The sequence below is a fragment of the Bubalus bubalis genome, chromosome 5, assembly GCF_019923935.1.
Source record: "Bubalus bubalis isolate 160015118507 breed Murrah chromosome 5, NDDB_SH_1, whole genome shotgun sequence".
Lineage (NCBI taxonomy): Eukaryota > Metazoa > Chordata > Mammalia > Artiodactyla > Bovidae > Bubalus > Bubalus bubalis.
Genome location: NC_059161.1, coordinates 54,003,939 through 54,031,920, shown reverse-complemented (window position 1 = coordinate 54,031,920; position 27,982 = coordinate 54,003,939). Strand labels below are relative to the sequence as shown.

Here is a 27,982-nt window from a genome sequence, read left to right as displayed (position 1 = left end):
CCCCTTGCAGAGGGGGGAAGGAATCAAACCCCCAAGATGGCGGCGGCGTCGGAGGAGCGGATGGCTGAGGAAGGAGGCGGCGGTCACGGCGACGGCGGCTCCCCTTCGGCCATCGCCTCTACCCAGCGACTGCCCCCACCGCCCCCGCCCCAGCCCCCGCAGCCGGGGTCCCAGGCGCCCCCAGCCCCGGCGCTGGCTCCGGACCAGCTGCCTCAAAACAACACGCTGGTGGCGCTGCCCATCGTAGCCATCGAGAACATCCTCAGCTTTATGTCCTACGACGAAATTAGCCAGCTCCGTCTGGTGAGGCCCCCTGGGGACCCTTGCCGCCCACTCCGAGAGCCGAGGTCTGGGGAGGGCCCCAAAGGGAAGAGCGTTCCCCGGGGAGGGAGCCCCTGGCGAGCTGCAGCTGCAGCTCAAGCACCAAGCGCACCCCTCCCGCCCCAAAGTCTCTCTTGGGGCTGGCCCGCGGGGCTTGTCCAGATTCCGCCCTTGCTTGGGGAGTGGGGGCGACTGCCTGCAGGAACTTGGCTTTGAGGGTCTGTGGGGCTCGGGGGCTCTGTGCCCCCGATCCGGAAGCGGGGCCACGGGCGGGGGCAGCAAGAGCTGGGCTTCCAACCTCTGTCCGGCCTGAGCGTGTACGCCGGAGGGGTCTCACCACCTGCCTTTTGTATATCACCTTCTAACCCCAGGCTGGAGTTGGGGGCGAGCACTTCGAAGTAGGCGAGATTATCCCGGCTAGGTTTGGTTTGTCTGTGAGAATAACGTATTGTTCCCCCTACCACCCAAGTTTCCTTGTTGCAAAAGATAAAAGTCGGATCGGTCCGTCCTCCCAAAAGCCAGTCGAGGTTTGGAGGAATTCAAACTCGTTTTGGTAACCTCAACCCCAGCGCCTTGGTTGACCAGTGAAGGCAATCCTGAGAAGTGGCTATCGGGCTTTCCCTCACCCCTGACAGTTGCCACCCCATCGTGAAGCACCTTGCCCCTTGAGAAGGTTTTTTTCCTCTCCTATATTTCATTTTCTAACTAGTGATTTACGCCCACCCGCCAGCTTTAGGAGACGTTTTATACCTTAAAATCACAGTTATTCTGTCCATGATTAATGAAAATAAATGAATTTGCCTTTGGGATTTTCTTCATCCCAGAGGCTTCACTGAAGGTTCAATGACTGTCTTAGTTCAGTCAGTCAGTTATTTTGCTTCCTCAGTGAATTTATCTTTAAGTGGGAAGGAAATTGAAGGAGGTGGACATTTTGAAATGATTACAAACCGTTTCTGTGTAGAAGCTAAATATGTGGTCGGGGTTTTTTTTTAAGAGGACAAAGACGTATCTGAATGTGCTGTGTATAGCGTTTTCTTAATAATCAATAAACCCTATTTTAGATTTACACCTTCAATTTAAAATTGATTATAATTGTATTTTTGAGATGCAAGCATATTTTTTAAAGGAGGCTATTAAATATTCAAACTGGTGAACCATTTATTTTCTTGTCAACACAGCACAATCAACCATGCCAGTCTGCAGGATAGAAAAATTCATTTGAAAAGTAATATTTTAAAATGATTGTCCCTTAAATGATTGAATTTCCAAAACGTGTTATCCTAGAATTTCTTGTAGAATCCTAACTATTCCTTCGATTTTTGATAAAGAATGATATTTGATCAGAATTCATGGTATACATTCCTGTTGCCTGGAAATTGGACATGACATTTGAATTGAGCCTTTCAGCCAGACAATGCCTTTGTAAAGCTTGGAATGTTCACCTTCTGCTTAATAAGTATTGAGAAAAACTGTGTGTGTGGGGGGGTGGTGTTCATTTTGTTGGTCAATTTACTTCTTTAAAAATTAAAAACATTCTTAAAGGGGAGAAAACCAGCCTATCCTAGGGGACAGAGTTAAAAACACATCCCACAGTTTATTAGTAAATGACATCTCTTTCAACTGAAATACTCAGCTGCATTCTTATTTTTAAGCAGTTATCTATTCTAGTTATTTTAAAGATACAAATTTGTAGTTTCAGAGATTTTTATCATAAGGAGTCCCTTACCACCCCCCTAAAAAGATTCAGCTCCCAGTTTTACTTCTTAAAGATGGTTTTTTCTCTGTTTTAGTAATGGGGAACTATTTCTTATTCCTTTCTTTACTTAAGGTTAATGGATAATTCTTAGATTTAAGTGGGTAACCTTTTGTGGCGATTTGGAAGTGTCTTTGGTTTTAAATTCTTTGGTTCATATGTCATAAGGTGCAATTCAAGTAACATGAAAGATTCTTGCCACTAGGTGTCAGCATTAATTTAATTATGATCATTAATGAAATTGGCAGTCTAGCGATAGTGCGTAGTATGTAAAGCCTTTCCTAATGTAAGTGACCGTTTGTACCTAACAGACTGTTTGCGAGAAAATCAATACCAGTGTGTATGCTGCTAACTGGCATATAAATTACATAGTTTCTTTTATTGTCAAGTATTTTTTTGAGTAGAGTTAAGTTTGGGTGTACTTAGAAAAGAGTGATATTAATTAAGAACAGAATTAGTTTCCATAAAGCTAAATGTCAACCATTCAGTAGTTAATGAGCTAGTTTACATATTTGTCAAGTGCATATTTTTTTCTTCCTTCAGCTTACTTGCCCTTTTAGAACCTTGGGCTTCCCAGATGGCTCAGGGGTACAGAATCCACCTGCAATGCAGGAGACACAGGAGACTCAGGTTCAGTCCCTGGGTCATGGACGATATTCTGGAGGAGGAAATAGCAACCACTCCAGTGTTCTTGCCTGGAGAGTCCCAGGGACGGGGGAGCCTCGTGGGCTGCCGTCTTTGGGGTCTCACAGAGTCGGACACGACTGAAGCGACTTAGCAGCAGTAGCAGCCAGTGTTCTTGCCCAAAAAACCCCATGGACAGAAGAGCCTGGCGGGCTACAGTCTAAAGGGTAGCAAAGAGTCGGACACAACTGAGCACACACATTAAGGCCTCAGTCATAACTATTGTTAACACCTAAATTAGAGGACAGGTGCAGGGTCCATGTACTTACTGCTCTATATTTTCTTTATACAGTTTGTCCCACGTTGCTAAAATAACATTTTCCAATTATTTTTGCTTCCTCTCACCATGAATAATTGAAATTTGACTCTCCAGTCTGGTTATTTCCAAAGGAATGTCCAGATCCCTTATTGAACTGGATTTTGTTTTGTTTTTTTCTACCGTTGACTATTGCTCCCAGAATGTACCCGGCTCTAATATATTTAAAATTATTTGGATGAAGATACCTTTTGAAATGACAAAATGTGTACTTTGAGTTGTTTTCCAGTAAATCACATAAATTTGTGCTGATGCAGCATTAGTCTGTCACATAAGGCCCCCTTCATAGGTATGAGAGTTTTTGAAACAAGTGGCAAAGGTTAAGGAAGGTCCTGCACCTAGTTGCAGAGCACATCACAGCCAAGTTGGAACATATAACGTTGACTTGTGAGTACAGAATTCTCACTGGGAAAAAAAAGTATGCAAGGCTTTTTAAAAGTTGTCTTAGAGAATTCCCTGGCAGCCCAGTGGACTGCCACTTTTATAAAGAGATATATAAAATCTCCTATAGATTTTTCCTCTGTGGTTCTAGTGGAGCTCCTGTAAATTTAATGGAATCCTATTAGTGGTTCAGGACAGATTTGATTAAAAGTTCAATTCAAGTGTCATGCTTATTATCTGGAATGAAATTTTCCATTTGACAGCAAAATACGTAAATCTATGTTTTTGTCCCAAGATATTTCTCTGGTGCACTCTAGCTGGTTAACTCATTTATAGTTCCTTTCACATCTTTTCTTCAAATGTGTTTGAAAAGTTCAGTTGTAGAGAGAGTTGACTGGTAGAAAATATGAAGGAAAATGGGAAAGTATTACCTTTTTTTTTTAAGTAGGCAAGATGTCTTCCTTATATCTCTTTCTCTATATCAGTAGTTCTCAATTTTGTCTCAGGACACCTTTACATTCTTAAAAGTTATTGAGGACCCAATTTGCTTACCTTTGAAGATTCTAAAATACACAAGAATGCACAGTGCATAATTCCATTAGCTGTTATCACATGTCATGTTGCCACACACGTTCTGCTGTGTCTTGTGAGAGAATAAGCATGAAAATGGCAAATAATATCTTGGTTTTATGAAAATGATTTAGCTTCAGAAACTCTCGAAAGGGTCTTGGGAACCCCAAGGGTCCCTCAACCACAGTTTGAGAACCATTGCTCTGTATCGCTGTATTATAGAAAATAGACTGTCTATACTGCTGGGGTTTTTCTCCCCTACCATGTCATCATCAGGTTATTTATTTTATTAACAAGTTCTTAAGTATAGGTAAGAAATTATATTTTGGGAATACTTCACTCCGGCAGATTCTCAAAGGTGTCTAATCAGTAACCCTGTCCACAATATCATCTCTGAGACAGAATGTACACACCTTCCTTGAGCACATTTACAAAGAATCAGGATAACAAATGCAGAGTAGTAAATACAAGAGTGTTGAGGTTGATCAGCAGAGGCTTCCTCAGGGTCATGAATTTTTATCCAGTCAGTAAAAATGGAAGAACATTCCCAGTAGGAAAAAAAAAAGATATGTAATTATCCTAATTGTTTTGTTCAGGCTAATATTAAATTTACATTTTCTTTCCAAGTGCATATTTAGGAGGGACACACAGGGAATTTTTAATTTGTTGTAATTTTACCAACAGACAATTGAGAATTAACTCTGTCTCTCTATATAGTATTATATCTTAAATGGTCCATACCAAGAGGATAGAATTCTTTCTTATAAAAGATTAAAGTGTTCTTGTGAAAGAGATGGAAAGTTGTATAGGACTGGCTCATTCATTGTTCATTTTTTAAATGATTTTATCACCTCTGTCCGTGGGATCACATAGAGTTGGACACGGCTGAGCATGCATGTACCCATCATTAACTTTTTCCCACATTTACTTTATCTTGTACGCTCATTCACCATATGAAAGTAAGGTGCAAATACAATGACATTTTACCCCTAAAATACTTCTATATAAACACAATATCATCACTTCCAAGGTATTTAATATTACATTTTATATTCAGGTTTCTCAGTTGTCACCAAAATGTGTTTTGATAGTTTGGAGAGGGGTTGGGGAGGTAGTTAAGGTTCTTAAATCTAATAAAGCATTAGTCTCTTTAATCTGGAACATTTCTCCCGCCTTTTCACTGTTTTCATTCTTTCATGACTTTGTAAAGAATCCAGCCCAGATGGCTGTCAAATATTCTGCACAGATTTGTCTAATTGAGAGGATTATAGGAAGATCTTGGTCTAGCTCCATTGCAAAACTTCAGTGGTGTGGCAAAAAACCCCCACCCACTGAAGTCCTGCTTTCTAGACTCGTGCCAACAGTTTCTATAACAGGAGAGTATTAGAGACCCTAATCAATTGAGAATAATTAGGATAAACATTTCAGTCTACATAGCTACTGATCACTAAATTTAACAAGACACAAATCAGGGCTTCCCTGGTGGCTCAGTGGTAGAGAATCCGCCCGCCAGTGCAGGAGACACAGGTTCAACCCCTAGTCCAGAAAGATCCCACATGCCTCGGAGCAGCTGAGCCCTTGCACCACAACTACTGAGCCTGTGCTCTAGAGCCCAGGAACTGCACCTACTGAAGTCCAAGCACCCTGAAGCCCATGCTCCCCAACAAAAGAGTAGCCCCTGCTTGCTGCAACTGGAGAAAAGCTGGTGCAACCTAGCACAGCCAAAAAGAAATAAACAAAATTAGGGGAGAGAATACACAGATCAAAAGACCTGGATTGTTCCCTCCCCTCCCCGCCCCCAACATAGCTTGATTTTTATTGAGGTGCCGTCCTAGGCACTTTGCTAACCCTTGAAATGTGTAGCCAGTATGAAAAAATGAGGAAACTGAGAGTAAACGTGTGTGTGTGTGTGTGTGAATCACTATTTGCTGGAAGACCCAAATTCTTAATTTCACTTTTTGCACTTAATGATTGGATGACCTTGAACAAGTTATATAAGTTCCTAAGGCCTCAGTTTTCTCATTGTAAAAAGAAAGGGTAGATTCTGGTGTCTTCTGTCCCTTTCAGGTCAAGGGTCTAAGCAGCCTAATCTTTGATAATAGCTTCCTTATTAATTGGGGGAAACTATTGGCTTTCCAGGTGGCACTAGTGGTAAAGAACCCTCATGCCAATGCAGAAGACATAAGAGACGCAGGTTTGATTCCTGGGCAGGAAGATCCGCTGGAGGAGGGCGTGGCAAACCCACTCCAATATCCTTGCCTGGAGAATCCCATGGACAGAGGAGCCTGGTGGGCTACAGTCCACGGGGTCACAAAGAGTCGGACATGACTGAAGCGACTTAGCACGCATGCATTGACTGTTCAGTTCATTTGAGAAAAAAATAAACATGGCATTTTAAATCTTGAAATAATTAACAAAGAAAACAAATCTGTTCTTCATACTAGAACAGCAGATAACAGAGGGGCAAGTTAAATGTCTCTATTGTATACTTATTCCATTAGTTACCTTTTGTTTATATAGTATGTATTTTCCTAATCTCTAAATACATTGATCGTTTTTGACATAGTCATCATCTTTGTATATTAGATTCTAGAATTTTTCTGTCCTGAGTAAATTGCCAAACTGCTAGGATTTTTGTTTTGTTTTAATAACTGGGGAAATGATATTTCTTTTCTGTAATCTTGGGAAATAATTAAAGTAACCCCAAATTTAGAGCTACACTTAAATAAGGTAATTTTGTTTTGCAAGTGAATATGCATTGATAGCAGTTATAATTATACTGCTCACCTTGGGGACAATTAATATATTTCTGTTTTTTCAGAGGTCACTTTGCTTCCTTCTGAATTCTGAATGAAAGAGAGTTATATGCTCTATGGTGTCTTTGTTTTTATTTTATTGGTCAGTCAGTGCTTATAAAACATTTATGAAAGGAAGAATGTTACATTAAATACTGTTCTTATAATATCAACTAATGCTTCAGATCTTTTTGGTTTTTGTGGTGCTATTCTAGTTTGCTTTTGTTACCTCCTATTTTCTAATTTTTTTTAGTTGAAGTATGGTTGATTTACAGTATTTGTTTCAGATGTATATTTTCTGATCTTTTTGCCAGCTTTTAATTAGAATGATGAGTTAAGACTCATTGATAAATCTTTTTTCTTGTCTTTTACCTCTTTATTTGGGATTCATCTGCGGTGGTTTCAGCTCTCTTCGTGTGAGATCTCCAGAACCTTATCTTTAGTTGTAACAGTATAGTTGCTTATGGAAAATGACCAGTCAACTGTCCCAATACCAGGTCTCTCCCAAAATGGATGCTCTTTTTCCTTTTCAATTTATTTCTCATTACTGTCTGATTTTCCTGATCAAAACACGGGAGCTTTTATTCTTCTCAGCCTTGCTTGCGTATCTGATCTGTCTTCAGAAGTAGTTTGCTAATGGTTTATTCATTCCAGGCTTTGTGCCTTTGTCCCATCAGCATTAACTTAGCAGTCCTGTCCTTTCTTCTTTTAAAGCCTAGGATCACGTTAAGTCTTCCTTGGTTGACCTTACCTGGTTATTTATTTATCACAAATTACTCAGCCGATTGTATGCTCATACGAGTCAGTACTCATTCCATTGCATTACTAGATCATTAAAAGATTTCTAAATTGAGTATTTAGCTAGATTTAGTGCAGCAAAGTTTTAGAATAATGAAATAATTTAGAAAGTACCTTGGAAGTTATTACAGCAGTGTGCGGTGTGCTAAATCACTTCAGTCATGTCCTACTCTGTGCAGCACTGTGGACTGTTGCCTTCCAGGCTCCGCTGTCCATGGGATCCTCCAAACAAGAATACTAGAGTGCGTTGTCATGCCCTCCTCCAGGAAATCTTCCCAACCCAGGGACTGAACCTGCTGCTCATGTGCCTGCTGCATTGCAAGCGGATTCTTTGTGACTGAGCCCCTCCTGACTTAATTTTTTACTTTGTAAATAAACATTTTTTTTCAGTTTTATAGAGATGGCACTGTATAAGTTTAAGATGTACGAAATAATGATTTGACTTAAAAAAAATTAGGAAATCATTACCACAGTGGATTTAGTTCCATTATTCAACTCAGAAATTATCAAAGAGGTTATAGAGTCCACAGAACAAAAGAGTATTTTTCTACAAAGTTGTCTTAGGGGATGCCTCACATTAAATAGTTTTAACAACAATGAAATCCCCAATTTTTATTCCTCAGAGTTCATTTTGAAGTCTTTGGGTGGGGTTTTTTTTTTTCCTACTTGATAATGTCTGTTGACTTTCAGACACAACTGAGTGACTGAACTGACTTTCTCCTATGACAGATTAGAATTTAGCCAGCTTTATATCCCCTCATCACACATACAAAGACATACTTTCTTTTTCTTCCTCCAGTAACATGATAAAAGTTTCTTTTTTCCTCACACGAAGTTCAGTACCATTGTTTATGGCAATGTGGTTCTCAGATGCAGTCCAGGTTTACCAGAAGGATTCCCAAGACTCAGGGAGTCTATATAATCTAAAATATTTTCATTACTGTACTAAGGTATTGTTTGCATTTTTTACTCTCATTCTTTCACAAAGGTCCAGTGGAGTTTTCCAGTAGTTCTGTGATATGTGATGGTACCATCATACAGCTAATGAAATGTGCACTTGTATATTGTGTTTTCTAGAATTTTCTTAGGTAAGAATACCTCAGTAGATTAATGCAAAAGAAGCAGATATGAAAATTCACTTATTTCTATTAAACTACTAGACCTAAACTAAATTAAAGAGATTTGTAGATGTACTCATTAAATATTTTGTTTTAGAAACATTTATATCAGTACATATTGGGTTTATTATTTTTTCAATGGACACTGAACAAATGTTTATAACTTATTCAGTTAGAAATAGATTCCACTGTATTTTAAAATATGATTTATCAGTAAAGTATCAGTACTTTATTATGTTTTCATCTACTTGGAAATTGAAAAGAACTGTTTACCTTCATACCTTTCATCTGGCGTACTACTATGTAGGGAATGGCTAGTATTTAGTATTAGGGTATCAAAACCTTTATCAGCTCAGCCCAGTTTACCGGAACTTTTGTCTGTATAATCTCAGGAGAAAGCTACTTTTGAGTTTCATCAGTATTTGGTTTTAGCAAGTATTTTTCAAGCATTTGTATTTGGGTGCTGTGAGGGATAGAAAGAAGCGTTAAGACAGCCATTGTCTAATCAACTTAGTCTTGATGTAGATTTATCTCAATTTTATCTCAGCATTGTGCTCTCAACATCCACACCTATACAGTGAGAATTGAGGTCCAGGTTGATACCTCTGAGTCAATGCAAAATACTCAGGAAACAAACAACAAACATATTTTGTGTAGTAGGTTTCATTAAGATAAGAAAGATACTGGGATATTTCAGAAATATAAGAGCTAAGTATATAAAGCAAAGTTTTCAAATTAGTGGTAAAGTTAAAATTGTTAACAAAATTGTTTAAACAATTTTTATATAGCAATTTATAGTTTACCGTGATTTAATGTCTATTTCTTTTAATCCTAATGATATCCCTGTGTATGAGGTACTATCCATATTTTACAGATGTCTGATTCAGGCTTTCAAAAAGAAACTGATTTGCCCAAGGACATAAAATGGCTGGACTCAAATTTAGGTGTTCTGACTTCAGATCCTATGCTTTTATTGTATAAAGATACCATTTTTAAAGTTAAGTGTCTGCTATACATGTTAAAATATTTTGAAGGATATGACAGTATCTAGTAGAGGCTTTGGCCATTATAAACTGTCATACTTCATCCAAGCCACTAGAAGAAATGATTTAAAACTTTCATTCTGGTAATGATAAAAACTTTGTGAGGGGTTAGACTCAAGTTTGAATATGTATTTTTGGCCAGAGAAGAATTTTCTTGTTTCAAACCATTAAAAGCCTTCAAATATTTTGTTTTAATGATCTTCAGAATTATAGACTTTGAGCATAATAGTGGGGATACATTCAGAACATTTCAACAGATACCTAAAGTGAAGAATCAAGTGGGGCTCTGAGCTTCCACTGCATGAGCCATGCGTTTGATCCCTGGTCAGGGAACTAAGATCCTGCAAGCCATGTCGCACAACCAAGAAAAAGTCAAATATATAAATAAACAAGGAAACATATATATTCTCTTTTTTAAAAAAGAGTAAATTATTCCTTGCTTACATATAATATTAATTTTTAAATGTAGTATTGCAGGTTACAAGGAGGAATTCACATATACTGATTTAAAGATTCAGATAGCAAACTGGAGAACGATTCTAGCACAGAGAACTTTGAACCATCAGTTAATGAGTCTAAGTTAATTGTTATCAATTTGTTTTTAATTAATTTTTATATACTTTTTTGGCTGCACCATACAGCATCTGAGATCTTAGTTCCTTGACCAAGGGTTGTACCCACACACCTTACATTGGAAGCATGGATGGAGTCTTAACAACTGGATTACCAGGGAAGTCCCTTTATTAATTTTTATTGGAGTATAGTTGCTTAACAATGTTGTATTAGTTTCTGCTGCACAGCAAAGTGAATTAGTTATATATATACGTATATATCCCCTTTTTAGATTTCCTCTATATTTAGGTTACCACAGACATTTTCTGAAGTTTTTACTTTTAAAATTCTTTCTCATTCTGTCTTCCCATAGGTTTGTAAAAGAATGGACTTGGTCTGCCAGAGAATGTTGAATCAGGGATTTCTAAAGGTGGAAAGGTACCATAATCTATGTCAGAAACAAGTTAAAGCACAACTCCCAAGGTATGTTATGGTTAGCAGTGGCAGTAATTCTACAACTGGGGATTTTATTTGTTTCTTGATTATTATTATTATTTTTTAATCTAAGTAAGGGTTTACATGTTAAATGGTTTCCAAGTTTTTGTAGGAAAATATACACAGATCACCATAAGTGATTTTACTATGGTTTGTTCACACTGGCCATATCTGTTCAACATTTTAGTTTGAGCCAGGGCATTTAGGCAAGAAAATGAAATTAAAGGCATCCAGATTGAAAGGAAGAAATAAAATTCTATTCACAGATAACATCATCTTGTATATACATGATATTATATATAAAATACACTGATTAGTTATCAGAGCTAAAAACAAGTTCAGCAAGGATACTAGATAAAAGACTAGTATACAAAAATCAATTGTATAATGCTATGCACTAGCGATAAACAATCCAAAAATGGAGACAATTCCATTTACAATAGCATTGATAGTAATATATATATATATAACAAAAGAAGTACAAAACTTGTTTATTAAAAACCAGAAAGCACAGTTATTAAAGACTTAAATAAACGGAAAGGCATTCTGTGATCATGGATTGGAAGATTTCATTTTAAGATGGCCAGGGATTGAATCTGCGTCTACTGTGTCTCCTTCATTGCAAATTCTTTACCCACTGAGTCATCTGGGAAGCCCATTAAAATGGCACTATTCCTCCAATTTTTATATATATATATATATATATTCAGTGCAACCCTTGGGCTTCCCAGGTGGCACTAGTGGTAAAGAACCTGGATATCAATACAGGAGACATAAGAGATACAGGTTTGATCCCTGGTTTGGGAAGATCACCTGGAGAAGGGCATGGCAACCCACTCCAGTATTCTTGCCTGGAGAGTCCCATGGACAGAGGAGCTTGGCAGGCTACAGTGGGGTTGCAAAGAGCCAGATGTGACTGAAGCAGCTTAGCACACAGAGCAACCCCTATCAGAATCCTAGCTGTCTTTTTATAGAAATTGACAGACTGATCCTGTAATTCCTATGGAAATGCAAAAAACTCAGAATAATCAAAACAATCTTGAAAAAGAACAAAGTTGGAAAACTACCATTTCCCAGTTTCAAAGCTTTAGCCACAATAATCAGTCTGGTGCTAACATAAAAATAGACATACAGATCAATGGAAGAGAGTCCGGAAAGTCGACCTTTACATTTTTTGTCAATTGATTTTCAACAAAAATGCCAGGAAAATTCAATGAGGAAGGAATAGTGTTTTCAACAAATGATGCTGGGACAAAAGAATGAAGTTGAAGACGTTCCTCAAACCATATACAAAAATTAGCTGAAAATTAACCACAGACTTAAGTGTGAATGTCAGTGCTATATTATAAAACCTTGAGAAGAAAACAGTCGTAAACCTCTATTAACTTGGATTAGGTTCTTTAGATACAACACCAAAAGGACAAGTAACAAAAGAAAAAAGTAGACAAACTAGAATTCATCAAAATTTAAAATGTCTATGCCTCCAAGGACACCATCCAGAAAATAAAAAGACAGCCACAGAATGGGACAAGATGTTTGCAACCCGTGTATCTGTTATGGGACTTGTATCCAGATTATATTAGGGAGTCTTACTACTCAGCAATAAAAAGGGGGACTTCCCTGGTGGCCATTGGTTAAGATTCCACCCTTCCAATGCAAGGGGCACAGGTTCCACCCCTGGTCCAGGAGTTAAGATCCCACATTTTCCTGGTGTGACCAAAATATTTTTTTTAAGGTATAAACAATAAAAAGGTAAATAACCCCAATTTGAAAATGGGAAAAGAATTTGATATAAATTTCTCCAAAGAAGATGTACTAAAGGCCAAACATCATTAGTCATAAGGGCATTGCAAATCAAAATACTATGGGATACCAGTGAACACCCACCAGGATGGATGGCTAAAATTTAAAAGGACAAAAGTTGGGAGGGAGATGGACAAAGTGGAACTTTCACATATTACTGGTGGGATAATGAAATGTTGCAGCCACTTTACAAAACAGTTTCTCAAAAATTGAAATACAGAGTTAACAAAAGATGCAGCGGGCATATGCTGCTTATATGCATATACTGCTGTATACTGCATTTCACCGCTGTAGATACTCAGGGGAAATGAAACTATGTCTACACAAAGTACACAGGTACTCACAGCAGCATTATTCATCATAGCCAGAAAGGGGAAACAACCCAGGAGTCCAGCAACAGATGAATGGATAATCAAAATTATGGAATGTCCATAGAATAATATTCAGCAATAAAAAGGAATGAAGAACTCTGAGACATCCTTCTACATGGATGAACCTTGAAAACATGCCAAGTGAAAGAAGATAGACACAAAACACGTACTGTTATGATTCCAGTTATCTGAAGTGTCCCGAATAGGCAAATCCATAGAAACGGTACATTAGTTGTTGCCAAGGGCTGGATAATGAGAGTAATTAATAATGGTTACAGGCTTTCTTTTCATGATGATGAAAATGTTCTGAAATGAGATGGTAGTGATGGGTACACAAGTGTGAATATAGTAAAAATCACTAAATGGTACCCTTGAAAAGTGAATTATATGTGAATTATGTCTCAAAACTTTTGAAAAGTTAAAATGAGCTGATCTTGGAGCAAAAATACATGGTCTCTTGTCCTTATGTCCATGTATACTTCTTTCATTTATCTCATTTCTCTGATTCTAATAGCCATTAGGCTTGAGCTTGATATACCCAAGTGAAAGTAAAAGTTAATTGCACAGTCGTGTCCAACTCTTTGCAATCCCATGGACTGCAGCCTGCCCAGCTTCTCCATGGAATTCTCCAGGCATGAGTACTGGAGTGAGTTGCCATTTCTTTCTCCAGGGAATTTTCCCAACCCAGGTATTGAACCCAAGTGTCCTGCATTGCAGGCAGATTCTTTACCAACTGAGCCACTAAGGAATCCATATAGCAAAAGGGCAAAACATAAAAAAATAATTTTTTTCAAATGTTTTATCAATAAATATTTGATTGATCCTTAGCAAGGATTTCTAAACATAGTGATTCATTTATCATTGCGTTAAATTATGACCCAGTTGTAGATTTCTAAATTAACATGTAAATAAATGTTAGGCTTACATTAAGGTACTTTGTTTGGTTAGCATTTTAGTCCACAGTACTTCTTTTAATGGTTCCTTTTTTTTTTTTTTTTGGTAGGAGAGAGTCAGAAAGGAGAAACCATTCATTAGCTCGGCATGCAGACATCCTCGCTGCTGTTGAAACAAGGCTGTCATTATTAAATATGACTTTCATGAAGTATGTGGACTCCAATCTCTGTTGCTTCATACCAGGAAAGGTAAAATAGAATTGCTTACTTAGTAACAGCTGGATTGGACTGTTTAAACTTCAAATTACTATGAAGTTATAGAGTGATTTTTTTAAATGACAGAATCACTCCTACTTCTTTGGTCATCTGTGAATTCAGTAATCACAATATTAAAGGGTAAGTTGTATAGATAATTGTGGGCTTTTGACTTTTGTTTTTTTTTTTTAATTTTGGCCACCACATGAGGCACGTGGGATCTTAGTTTCCTGAGCAGGGACCCAGCCCAAGCCCCCTGCTATGGGAGTGCAGTCTTCCTTAATTGCCAGGGAAGTCCCATTGCTACTTCTTTGAGTGGGTTTCTAGGAATGGATTTGTTTAGCTTCTGTGCAATAACTTATATAAATATATATCATTTATGTGATCTGTATACTTAAACTTTTGATTATGAAATATGCTATAAAAGCCCTACAATTCTTCAGGAAAGTTTTTTAAGGGTTCATACGCAAAGAAAAATTTTTAAGCTTTTACTTTTTGTAAAGATGCCAGAGATACAGCAATGAGCAAGAATAGGTATTGTCTCTGCCTTCAAGATTGTTACCATTTTAGGGAGGGGAGTTGGGAGAGACAAGCTGGTTTTGTTTTGTTTGAGAAATGTTTCATGAAAACAACTTAAAAACTTCCAGATTGGACAAGAATAGATAATTACTGTATAGCAGTATACTCTGGGCTAAGTAATAGTGCTGTTTAACACAGAAATAAGTTTATTGTGGTGTATTTACTGTGACTAAGTTAATAAAGGACCCAGAATTCAACATGCTGCTCATACCTTCACTGATACCTTGCTTCTTGAATTGAGTGTAAATTCAGAATGAAATAACTTCAGTATCTTTTTATGTGGAAGAGATGGAGATAGAATTAAAGATCATTTTGCTATTTAGCTGCTACTGGCAAAAGGTTCCCTTAACATGGTTGGAACTAATTAATACTTAGTAAAATTTGAATGCTCTCTTTTTGTTATTTCCATTGATAATTAACATTGGCAGTATTTTATTATTTTCTTCATTTTCAATATTCTATAATGTTTGTTGGGAGCCAGAGGAGTCCTGTTTCTTATTTAAAGTATTCTTTGGTATAGCTCACTTTCCTCATATTAGCTACTGATGCTTTTCTATAAAAAGGTGACCAGTTAGAAACTTTAGATTCTAATTCTTAGACCAGATTTTATCCAGGTCTAATTCATAGGTCTTAATTCAGTGATGTTCACTGAACTAAAATAGGTTGTCTCCTATAGTTAGCCTCATAGTTTTTATTGCATATCTCAAAATGTTAAGATTATGAATGTTTAAGACACCTCTCTCTGTTTCATAACCTCAAGAGACAGTTCAACCAGTTATTGTTAATGAGAGCTGAATAGTTGGCAGCAAAGTCCATATGGCCTGCAAAGCCAAAGATATTTTAGTACCAGCCTTTACAGAAGTTGTCTATCTGTTGTTCTAGTTGATCAAGATCATATGATTGAAATGATGATATTTACTGTCTAAACAAATGAGGTTAAATTCAGCTGAGTCTTGCTATTTTTTTTTTGGAAACCACTTGTTTTCTCTTTTAATTCTAGTACTAATGGAGGTGGTAGCAGTGGAGGGTGTTTCAGTTTTGAAGCTTATGTGTATCCCCTTGGGCATTTGCTCCTTAACTGAGACCTTTACCTTACCTGCAGTGGAAAAGTCTTCCATTTGTCCTTAATATTACCCATTTCTTCACAAGATCTTATTCTAATTTATTTTTCTCCTACAAGTCTGAACTGGAAAAACAAATAATTTTTGTTTTGATTATCACTTTGGTTTTTTCTGCCATCTTCATAGCTTATATTTTGCCTAAATCAATACTGTATACTTAGATTAATACTTTTTATTTTTATGTAACTGGTACTTTTTAGCTTAGGCTAAGTCTAAACTGCTAACTTAACATAGTTTGCAATATTTGGGTTGTTTTATCATTATTCTTTTTTGAACTTTCTCATCCTTAAACTTTCATATTCTGTCTTCAGAACATAAGGATATGGCATTAAATATCACATCCGTAAATGAAGATATTCTATGAAATACTTTTCTTTCAGTTTAGTGTATAATCTTGATTTTGTATATGATTTCTATAGTAGTTTATTCTTGGTTTCTCCAGCATCTTGCTCCTGGGTTCATTTCACAAATTAGTTTTTACAAGTTACTTAAGTGAATCTGGGTAATAGCAACATTCATTTAAATTAGATTGCCTGATATATACCAGAATTTTGGACTTTTAAACTAACAGATGGGGGAAAAATTTTTTTTTTAATTATTCTCTGAAAGAACAATCAAATTCGTTTGTAAAATTAAATGGTAGGATGAAGATAGAAGATTAAATGTATGTTTACCTCTTAACTCCTCCCCATACTCGACTCAGTAAAGTAAATGATGTAATTTTTAAAAGGAAGAAAAGATAAAGCCCCATGAAAAGGAGATCAAGAGAGTAGACAGTAGCAGCAGAATTTTGGAAGTTGGAAAGTAGATGAACAAATGATAACTGACTTAGAAGAACTGAGGAAGTTAATTCCTAACCTGTCAGTGGGGGAAGCTGGGAGTCAATGTAGTATGCACAGCTGAACTTCTAAAAAATTCTAGAGTTGAAAGCACTTCTGAAAATGGGGCTAAAACAAAAAGATTGGTTGAGAATCTGTATTTAGGAATGATTTAAATCTGTAGGTCCCCTCTCCAACTCCAAACAAGCTAAATCATTGCCCTTCTACCCAGTGAAAATCTAAGGCTTATTCATGGGAGGGGTTTAAAATGGAGTCTCTTGACAAGGATACTGTACTAACAACAAAGGCATTTAAAGGTCTGTCTAAAGAATTCAGACTGGTTGGGAGTTTGCCACTATGAGCTCTGGGAAGGATCAGCAAACTTTTCTGTAAAGGGCCAGATAATAAATATTTTTGACTTTGTGGACCGTGTGGTCTGTGTCATGTCATGGTCTGTTTCTCAACTGAGAAACAGCCATGATTCTACATGTGGTAAATGAACGGGTGTGCTCATGTTCTAATAAAAACCTAATTTACAGAAATAGGCACAGGTCAGTTAGGGCCATAGTTGCAGACTCTGGCCACTATATTGATGTTCCATTCATCTTTTCTCAGAATCAAGTATAGATTCTTGGCTTATTCCTATATATATTTCTCAAATCTTCTGACTGACATACAGAAGTCAAACTTTTTATAGTAAGTTCTTGATCAGTATCAGCAGTTCACACAAACTGAAAACCACATGGAGCAGAGGCCAACTAATCATTCCAGGAGATATAATAATGAAAAAAGACATGAATAATTTCTTTTCTTCATTATTACTAACAACCCCAGTAAACCTTTTGTGCTTATTGAAATATAGTGGTCTCCAAAAGTCAGTGGTTTCATGGTATAAATGATTGTCATGAAGCTAGATTTCCCTGAAAGAACTTAAAAATCTGTAGATTTTGTATTGCTGGTTTGTTTTTAATGCTGTTTTCGGTGGGGGGAGGGAACTGGTGATGGTCATTCTTTATTCTTTTTTTGAGGGGTAGCACTCTTTTGATACAATTTCACATTTACACAAAAATTGCAAAAAATATGACAAGGAATTCCCATATTTCTTTTATCCAGATCAGCAGTTATTTACCTTTTGTCTCATTTCCTTTTGTTCTCTCTCTGCATATGTGTTTTATTTTTCTGAACCGTTTGAAGAAAAGTTGGAGATACTGTGACCGTTATTCTGAAATATTTCAGTGTATTCCCTAAGAACTAGAACATTTTCTTGCTTAACCACAGTACAGATAACAAGCTCAGGGAATTTAACATTGATCCAATACACTGATCAGCAGTCCATATTCAAGGTTCATTTCTTATCCCAATAATAGTTTTCCTAGCTATTTTTATTTCTGAGTCCAGAATCCAATCTAGGATCACACATGAATTTGTTAGTTCTCTTTAATGTGGAATAATTCCCTACATTTTGTATTTCTTGGGCTTCAAGTTTTTGAAGTTATTTTGAGGAATAAATATCCTTCAATTTGAGTTTATCTAATGTTTCCAGAATGTTGTATTTTTGTTTCTTTTAAAATTGGTTTTAGTGTGAAGACATTCTTAAAAATAACTCTGGCTTAGAAGCATTTCCTCTTTTCATTTTGCTGGTCCTCAAGGAAATACATGCAGTCATTGAACCTTTAAAATGAAAAAAAAATTAATCTATTTTCATTGAATTTTTTAGGTCCCTGTTCTTACACCCCTAAACTCCACCTTTACTACCAGTTTGGCTAACAAGATCTGATCAGCTTTTTATGTGCTGCATTTTTAAATATAAGCAAGGAGTAGAGAATCACCAGGCTAATAAGAAACACAAAGTAAAACAAATGGAGAACAAAAGACCTTTGAGAAAGCAATACAAGGATATAAAACTTGAACAAACTGTGACTAATAGTCTAAGAGAAATATTAATCAGAAAAATACAGACAAACACATGCCATATAAAGAATTACAAATATGGAAGAAAAAATAAATGAGAGGAAAATTAAGGAAATCTCAAGTGGAGCAAAGAGAAGGAAATGGCAACCCACTCCAGTATTCTTGCCTGGAAAATTCCACGGACAGAGGAACCTGATGGGCTACAGTTCATGGGGTCACAAAGAGTCAGCCATGGCTGAGTACATCAGCAAGTGGAACAAAAAGAAACAGAAAATGAGAACATACAAGGTTCAATATTCTAATGGGAGCTTTGTTTGCTAAGGGCATCTCTGGTAGCTCAGCTGGTAAAGAATCTGCCTGCAATGCAGGAGACCCCGGTTTGATTCCTGTGTCGGGAAGACCTGCTGGAGAAAGGATAGGCTACCCACTCCAGTATTCTTGGGCTTCCCTGGTGGCTCAGCTGCTAAAGAATCCTCCTGCAATGCGGGAGACCTGGGTTCAGTCCCTGGGATGGGAAGATCCCATGAAGAAGGGAACAGCTACTCATTTCCAGTATTCTGACCTAGAGAAGTCCATGGAGTCCCAAAGAGTCTCACTTGCACTACTTTGTTTGCTAAACAGTAGATTAAATAAGATAGAAATTCTCTCATCTATAATAGTTGAAAGCCTTAAATGATGTTCATAGTATGTCATTTATTACTCTGCCAATTTAAACATAAACATGATAGAGTAAACTGTATGTGCTGGGAATGTGATAGTTGTTCACATTTGGTTTCTTACCATTCTTTCTTAAAACTTAAAAATATTTTTCATAAGTATTAATTATCTCTAGTATTCAGCAGTGGCATATTACTTGAAAAGTGTATAAATAGCCATTAAAGAGTTTCAATGACCTGCCTAAGACCTGTGGTCTTTACACTGGATATAAGACTCAAACCATTACATTCTGGTTGCTAAAGTAATTTTCAGAAAGTGATTAAACCTATTGAGAAAATGAAAAATTTTAAAAATCAGGTAAATACTGTGCTTTTCTTAACATGTATCTCTACAACCATTTCAGCCACTGATGACTCTGAATGCTAGAAGTGGTTTGGTTCTAACATGCTGTCTTTTTCTTCACCTTGTCCTTTGCTTATAACTTTTGGACACAGGAAAGAAAATGTTTTTAATTTTATTGAAAACATGGATTGGATGAGTCCACTTAATTAAAATAACCTCTATGTAGTAAGATTTAAAAACACTAAATTTCCTAATAGAACACTTGGGCAAAGGGAGAGAGATACACCTTGTTTTCACACTGTATTTAGAAGGCTGAATACGGTAGATAAGAATATTTCACATTTTGCTTTACAGTTGTCATTTAGTATTAGTAATCCCTATGCGATATTTTGATATGAAATTAATTCTGAAGAATCAGGGTTATGGAAGAGGATTCACTACATAATAAATTTATTTTAAAAACCTAGAATAAATGCATGGTACATAATAAAGTGTTAGTTGCTCAGTCTTGTCTCACTTTTTGCGACCCCATGGACTGTAGCCTGTCAGGCTCCTCTGTCCATGGGATTCTCATGGCAAGAATACTAGAGTAGTTTGTTATTTCCTTCTCCAGGGAATCTTTCAAGCCCAGGGATCGAACCCCGGTCTCTCGCATTTCAGGTAAATTCTTGACCGACTGAGCTACCAGGGAAGCCCATGGTACATAGTAACACTACATACATTTGGATTTCCTAGCCAGCTCCTCACTGCAGCGCTCCTCTTTAGTCATGTACACCCTCCTGCTCAGACTTCTCTTCTCATTGAAATTCTGCTTACTTCTCATTGCCAAGTCCTTCATCAGGCCTACTCAATGCTCAAACAAATCTTATCCCTGTCTGCTTCCTTTTTCACACAGTGCTTTGCTTGTACATTGAACTTACTCAGTTTGAACTAGTCTTTGCTGTGTATGGGTCTTTCACTAAGTCATCTTGCACAGGTTAAGATGTATGTCTTATTCATGCTTGAGTCATTGTAGCAGTCATTTCTAGTCTAGGTCAAACATACTGTAAATATTCTTCTGTCTACCAGTATTTATGTACATAAACTTATTAGGTCCATTTATCCTCTCAGTAAAAATTCTGTTAACAATGACCATTGTATTCAAAACAATATCTAGCCTCTAAAAATCATCTTCTTGTATTGACTTTAACCTTGTGGCTTGTCCCTAACCAGTTTTATTTAGATGTGTAAGTATTAGGCAGTTTATGTTATTTGACCATCTTTATCACTCATTTAACGAACGTTGATTAGGGTGTCTGCCATGTGCCAGATACTGCTAGGCTGTGGGGATCTGACAGTGGAAACTAGGTATGGTCTCTTCTCTCATTGAGCTTACTATGTTATGGGAAAAAGAAATTAACAGGAAGAGGTAGTACTTAAACCTTCTAATGTGTATTCTGAGGAAAAAATAAAGGATTTGATGAAGGTGTTAACATACTTAAAGAGGGTTCAGAAAAGACTGCTTACTCTGAGAAAGTGTTACTGAGACCTCAAGTGTGAATTAGAAATTTGGGGCTGGAGAAGGTAGGGGAGATATGCAGGGAGAACATGACAGAAAAGAGCTCATAATGTGCAAAACCCTGAGCAACAGAGAGAGAGAGGGTTTGCTTTAGGTCAGAGAGCTGAGGGTTACTTTGCACCTGTAGGTGGAATGTACTAGCACTGAGGAAGACATCAAATAATACTGGAGTGTTGCAGTACTTTGCTTACTTACAACACACATGTAGCGCTACTATGGGTCGGTTAATATCCTATCACTAGCAGATTCTTTGTAGTAGAATGTGACAGACTAGTAACATGAGGGACTACTGCTAACGTATATAAGTGTATATTTTGTAATTTGACCATTTTGTATTTATATATAAATATTAGGTAATTTTTTTTAGCCCCAGAACAATAAAGATGCTTAATAAATATAAATATGAAACATATAGTATTATAACAAGCCCAAAGCCAGGTGTTACAGGTGGTAATGTTACCATTGGTCAGTGTATCAGTTAAGTCACCCTGTAGATCTCTGTAGAATTTGCAAAACAAGCAGTCACCTTACTCCTTGTTTACCTGTATTCTTTAAAAAAGATAAAGTGCTAATGAGAGCTCATTATTTTAGGTGATTGATGAGATTTATCGTGTGTTGAGATATGTCAATTCTACCAGAGCCCCTCAGCGAGCTCATGAAGTACTTCAAGAGTTAAGGGATATTTCCTCCATGGCAATGGAATACTTTGATGAAAAGATTGTTCCAATTCTAAAGAGGAAATTGCCAGGATCAGATGTATCTGGAAGACTCATGGGCTCTCCTCCAGGTATCTTTTGTTTATAATACTTTCAGTTTATAATCATGTTCATACATAGGTTTGTAACTTGCCTTTTTTTTCTCCCACTTAACTGTGTATCTTGAACTTTTCTGGGTCTGTAACTGTGTATCTGCAGCATCATTTTTAATGACAGATTACATTACAGACCATATCTTACATAGTTCATCCACTGCTGTTATGCACATTTGTCTCCAGGTTTTTCAGTATTTGAACCACACTGAAGAACAGTCTTATGGCTGAATCTTTATACATATCCACAATTTTTAACTGGGCATAAATTTGTTAGAGCAATTTTTAGTAAAACATTTGTTTCATTCAGACTAGTTAGCTCCCTGGAGTACTCAGTAGAGTGAGTGGGTGTCTGTAATTTAATAATAAAGCTTATGGCATCTCAGCATTAATATATCTAATACTTATTGAGTACTATTATGCGGACAGCACTATACTGTGTCCTATGAAGACTAAAAAGAATTGTAATACATGATATCTGCTCTCAAGAATCTTATTATTTCATAGGGTAAGACATAATCATGACTCAAATTATTGCAGGCAAGAGAATAGTTTAAAGGAGTGTCCATTTACATGCCAAATGAGTAGAGAGAAAAATCTTAAGGAAGATAAAATCATTGTTGGCTGGTCTGATTGAGACTTCACAAGAGGTGAGAAACTGATCTGAGCCTTGTTAGTTGGCTAAAGGTAAGCTGAGAAAGAACAATGTATCAGTCAAGGAAAATATTCTGGTTATTTAAATGTATGAGGAGAAAATTAGCATTAGGGTGCAGATGGATCCATATGGTTCTTGATAGGGTTTTAGAAAAGCTTCAGAGATAGGGTTTAAAAGTGATTTTTATGCCCATGGTACATTGTTATTCCTAAAACAGAATAGTTCCAAAGCCTTCCTACATCATGTCAGAAGTTCTTCCTGGTCATCGAGTGTGATGTAACCCTTTTTGGTGGTATCCCAATTATTTGGCTAATGTTGACACCAAACATTCAACTAAGTGCAGACAGGACTTATGAACCTAATAGGTCTGTACGTCTGACTCAGATATTTATGTTTCCTTGTGTGTAATAAGATAGAAAGTAATTCTACTCTAGTTTTACATTTATATTTTCTTAACTAGGTTCTAAAAAAGTTTTATAATATTTTTAAATCCAAGTTAACACCCCTGGGCACTCTTTGCTTTTGCTGGCAATCCACATATTGCCACATGAACATGAGAATCAGAATTCAGACTCATTTATAGTTAATACAAAGTATTTGATTAATTCATTAGACCAAGTAGATTGCAAAGAAGAAATCTGCAGAGGTGATATTACTGAGGACATTCCATTTTTTAAGAAGTCTCATTAATTATTACTGGTGGTGAGCCATTGAAGTGATTGACCATTTTAAACCATTTCTCCATAGTTCCAGGACCGTCTGCAGCCTTGACTACAATGCAACTCTTCTCCAAGCAAAACCCTTCAAGACAAGAGGTTACCAAACTCCAGCAGCAGGTTAAGACAAATGGTGCTGGAGTGACTGTTCTCAGGCGTGAAATTTCTGAGCTTCGCACCAAAGTGCAAGAACAGCAGAAACAGCTTCAAGACCAGGACCAGAAACTGCTAGAGCAGACCCAGATCATAGGTGAACAGAACGCACGGTTGGCAGAGCTGGAGCGCAAATTGCGAGAAGTAATGGAGAGTGCAGTGGGAAACTCCTCAGGGTCTGGGCAGAGCGAAGAGTCTCCTCGGAAACGAAAAAAGGCCGCAGAAGCCATAGACTGTCTTAGGAAATCTAAACGTCTCCGGAATAGAAAGTAAATCGGAATGTGCTTCTAGCGCCAGAGGAAGACCTGGCTTTGTAGCTTGACCAGTTCTGCGTATCTGGACACCGCGCGACACGGTGTCCCTCAGCTCTAGGCTTTCAGAACACAACTTAAACTTGAACTCTCATGGTTGGGACTTTTTTTTTTCCTGCTTCTCCTCGTTGAACTGATGCACAGAATCTTTTTACTTTGCAATAGATTTGTACTAACCAGACCTATTCTATCATGTTTTGAGAAGTTAACCTTTTTTTGTGTGCAGATAATGTTTAAAGCAAATTTGTTTCTGCATATATGCACATTACATAAGGATCTTAAACCAGTCTTGACAGACTAGAAACTAAGTTTAATACAGAAAATGTCCTGTTCACTTGAAAGAGAAGACCTACTTTTTAAATGGACAGTATCTTGTTTTTAAAAAAAAAAAAAGTTGACTTTTTGTTATAAGTGACCTTTGTCTGGAATGTCTGAAAAGTAGTAAATGCTTTTTGGTATTGAAGTAATGGGTAACTAAAACGGACTTCCATAGTATTGACTGTAGAAGGGGCCTCTACAGTATTGACTATATATTTTTATAAACTACTGGCAAGGGACTTATCCAGTTGTTATATACATGTTTTCAGTTCTCTTTTGGGGCCATGACCTACATTTGCATGGATGCATGCATGCATTGCCTAGTCAACTCACTTAAAAAAGCTCTTGCACTGGTATTGATCTTGAACCTCTATACTTCTCCACTTTTTAGAGCAGTGTCTTAGTTCATTTAAGCGCTTAACATCTTCCACTGCAACAGCTTGCTTTGGTGGGTGAGGGGGAGTGGTATTTGTATGTCCATTTGTCCTCCGGTTTTACAGGATAAGAGTATTAAAGCCCGCTGCTTTAGCTGTTCTCTGTAGGGTTCAGGTACACTGGCTAAGACAGAACCCCAAATTCTTTATGTTGATATCAGACCTCTGGTAACTATTACTGTTCCTGACTCACCACTGTGTATGCTTATTGATCCATTGTGGCCATGACCAGTGGTGTGAGTAGGGAACCCAACTTATGGGATGCAGTTGTTTTGCCATTGAAAAACTGTTCATTGAAGAAAATTGTACTATGAAAAAGCATTTTGATTGTTTCATTTCTGGGGGGTGACCTGAGGGAAGCTTTTTAATATTAATTTCAGGCTTTCCTTATCCTTCAACTTTCAACAAAAGCTTTAATTTTGTTTGCACTCCTGTTTTGAGCTTGTAACTGGAAAAGCATGTCTTGCACTGTCAACCTTCTGAGTGGTCACTTTAACACCTGTACAGTGATTATTTTCCCCAGTTGTGTATTTTTTGAAACAGTCAACTATTACTGTCTAGTTTTATTTTAATGTACTAAATTATGTAGTCATTATTTGACTGTTAAGTTAAACAACTGTTGCCTTGGGCTTCAGTTATTTAAGGTAAACTTAGGTGTAATATAGAATACTATCCCTTTCCAGGTGGGAGTTTGACACCTGTATAAAACCTAAGGTTTTGGTAAGTACCTTAGTTGAAGAAAAGCACAAGGTCACTACCTTTTTTTAATCCGTCCAACATGATATGGTTATGCATCCTTGAGATTAACTTCACCAAATGAAACTTCTTATCCATTTTTAATAGTGTCCTTAGATTTTGATCAATTCTTTGTCTAACATTAAAACTCCATTCACTATGTAGTTATGTTTTCAATGAAAAACCATAAAATAACGTCCAAGTGTTTTCATGGTTTGTTGGGAAGGTAATTTTAAAATAAACAATTTCCAAAAATCATCTGTCAGCCAAGATCATCCATAAAAGTCCCTGTCTGGAACTCATTTTCTCAGCAGGTCTCATTTGTGTAGTCATAGGATTTAGCCATATTCTCACAACTTTGCAGGAGGCCTACTGGAATACTTGCTCATGGCCTTTAATAGTTCGCTTTCCTGGTAATACGAAGATGTTTTTAAGTAACAGTACATGTCTACAGGTTTATAAAGTATGATCTTGATGCATCAAAGGGATATAACCTCAGATGATCTTTTTTAATAATGTTAATGAGTTATTTAAAGTTTCCTGGGTTTCTTTTTAAACTCCAGCTAGATAACCCTAAATGTATCTACAGTCTTAGTTAACGTGAATATTTGGCTTCCATAATAAACATTCACACTATTAAAAGATAGATTTTCTGTTTCAAAATCCAAATTTCTACCATATATACTTGTAATCATCTGCCCACAAATTTAATGAGTTGCACTTGTTAATGGGTGAATGTGGCATAACAGTAGGAAATAAAGCACTACAGTTGTTTTAAATCTTAACTAGCTAAAATATGTTAGGATATTGCCTTGGCCAGTTTGATAGCTGTTATACTTGCATTTGGGTAGTATAATGGTTTTTAAGTGTCAACAAATCACAAAATATTTCCATCACCTAAAACTGACATATGTTACAGGAAAATTGTAAGTTAGCAACCCGAGAGAGAACTATTCTGCTCTGGATTGTAGGGCAGTAATTTAAATACTGTATGTTAATATGTTAAATGTTAGGACATTTCATAAAGTATTCCCATCATCTTCCTTGACTAGTCTTTCAGAGGATACTTAAAGTTGTCCCACTTGCAAACTGATCACAACACTACAGACAGATAAAATGTGGAAAGGCGGATGAAAAATGGAAAGGACTGCCGCCCGCTCGCCCCCCACAGGAGTCTCTGCTTGTTTCCCACGTGGACTTGACTTGGTTTTCACGTATTCTGAACTATGTATTATTTCAGAGCATGAGGATATAGAACCTGTTGTTTTTCAAGCTCCTCTTTGATGTACAGAGCCTGGAAATAAGGGCAAACACAGATGTAATCAGAGTAATCAGTAATCATACTGTTTTAAAAACTTGGGGTGCCATCAGGTCTAAAGCCACTGGTTTTGGAAACAAATTTCTTTTTTTTTTTTTTTTTTTTCGGTAAAACATGTTTTTGGAGTACTGAACTTTACAGGGGCTTGCCTTAATCTCTATTTAGTAGTTTCAAGATATATGCGCTATTCTACTTGTTAAAATATTCTATGTAGCCCCTAAGGTGGGTAAGACAGTATAAGTAATGCCTAAATAAATAAGCTAAAAGGTGTCACTACAGCTGGATTTTTGAGAGAAAATGGACATATGAACATAGGCTATGTGTAATAAAAATAATGGCACCTTAAGATTGCACTATTTTATGCATTATTTTATATGCCATTTCATAGCCTGCACTTTAATCTCCAAAGAAATGATGTGTGATGTCCCAGTTGTTCCTTATTAATAACTGTTTCCTGAGACAGGGCACTTAATTCTATTTTACTATACCGAAGTAGTTTCTTGGAGGTAGATTCCTCTTTTGAGTTCTCTATTTCCTTAGCCATAATATTTTCTAGGATCTAGGAACTCCCTATCTTGTCTTATTTTCAACAGTATATAATTTTAATTTAAAATCTCACACTTGGTGATCAGCACATTCTTAATATACTGCTCTAGCAATGAGTACCCATTTGTTAACACTTACCAAATGTCCTTCAGAATAATCATACGTTGTAAAATTTGAAACCAGGAATAAAGGCATTCTGCCTTGTACGATGCAGTCTCTTGAAAAATGGCTGTTCCTAATGTAAAATCCAGTACATGCAGTGATTTGGCTTGGGATCTGAATTTCTTTCACTAGTCTCAAAAGGTTAATAAGAACTACTTCAAAAAGCTCTGTAGCCTGCCATCTTGAGGTGAATTATTTTCAAGAAATACTATATAATCTACAAAATGAAATTAGCAATTAGTTGACTGCTGCCTACCATGAGTTTATTTTTAATAGCAATATATTTATATTTGTGATAAATATGATAGGCTTAAGTAATGGCCTTTTCCAGCTTCCTAAGAATCTTTGTTAAATTTCTGAAATTCAAAGGTCAAAAACTGAAATTTTTCCTGTTGTGTCTGAAGAGAACCATGAGATTTAGAAGCATATTGGTAATCCATTAGGTCCATTGCCAAAGTAGATACTGGTCCGTATACAAAGCTATACCTAAAATTTGATGCGTTTAAAATTCCTTTATGTTGTGCCATGTCTGTTTACTTATGGTCATGAGCAACAATAAATTACCGTAGTTTATCTCTGGAATTTTAATTGTTATAACCTAATTTAATTACTGGAAAGTGAAAAACACCTCCCGGTCACACAACAGGGTACGTAAATAAATGTGTTGTTACCAGTGCTACCTGTTTTCTTTG

General features: G+C 36.8%; 1 protein-coding gene across 1 annotated transcript; it reads left to right on the top strand.

The window, feature by feature from the left end:
* FBXO28 (F-box protein 28) lies at positions 1-27,966 on the top strand. Its single transcript, XM_025286066.3, has 5 exons — positions 1-303; positions 10,705-10,814; positions 14,004-14,142; positions 21,726-21,921; positions 23,345-27,966. Exons 1-5 carry the CDS (start codon positions 37-39, stop codon positions 23,737-23,739), a joined length of 1,107 nt encoding a protein of 368 aa, XP_025141851.1. The 5' UTR covers positions 1-36; the 3' UTR covers positions 23,740-27,966.
* Positions 27,967-27,982: the final 16 nt, after the last annotated feature.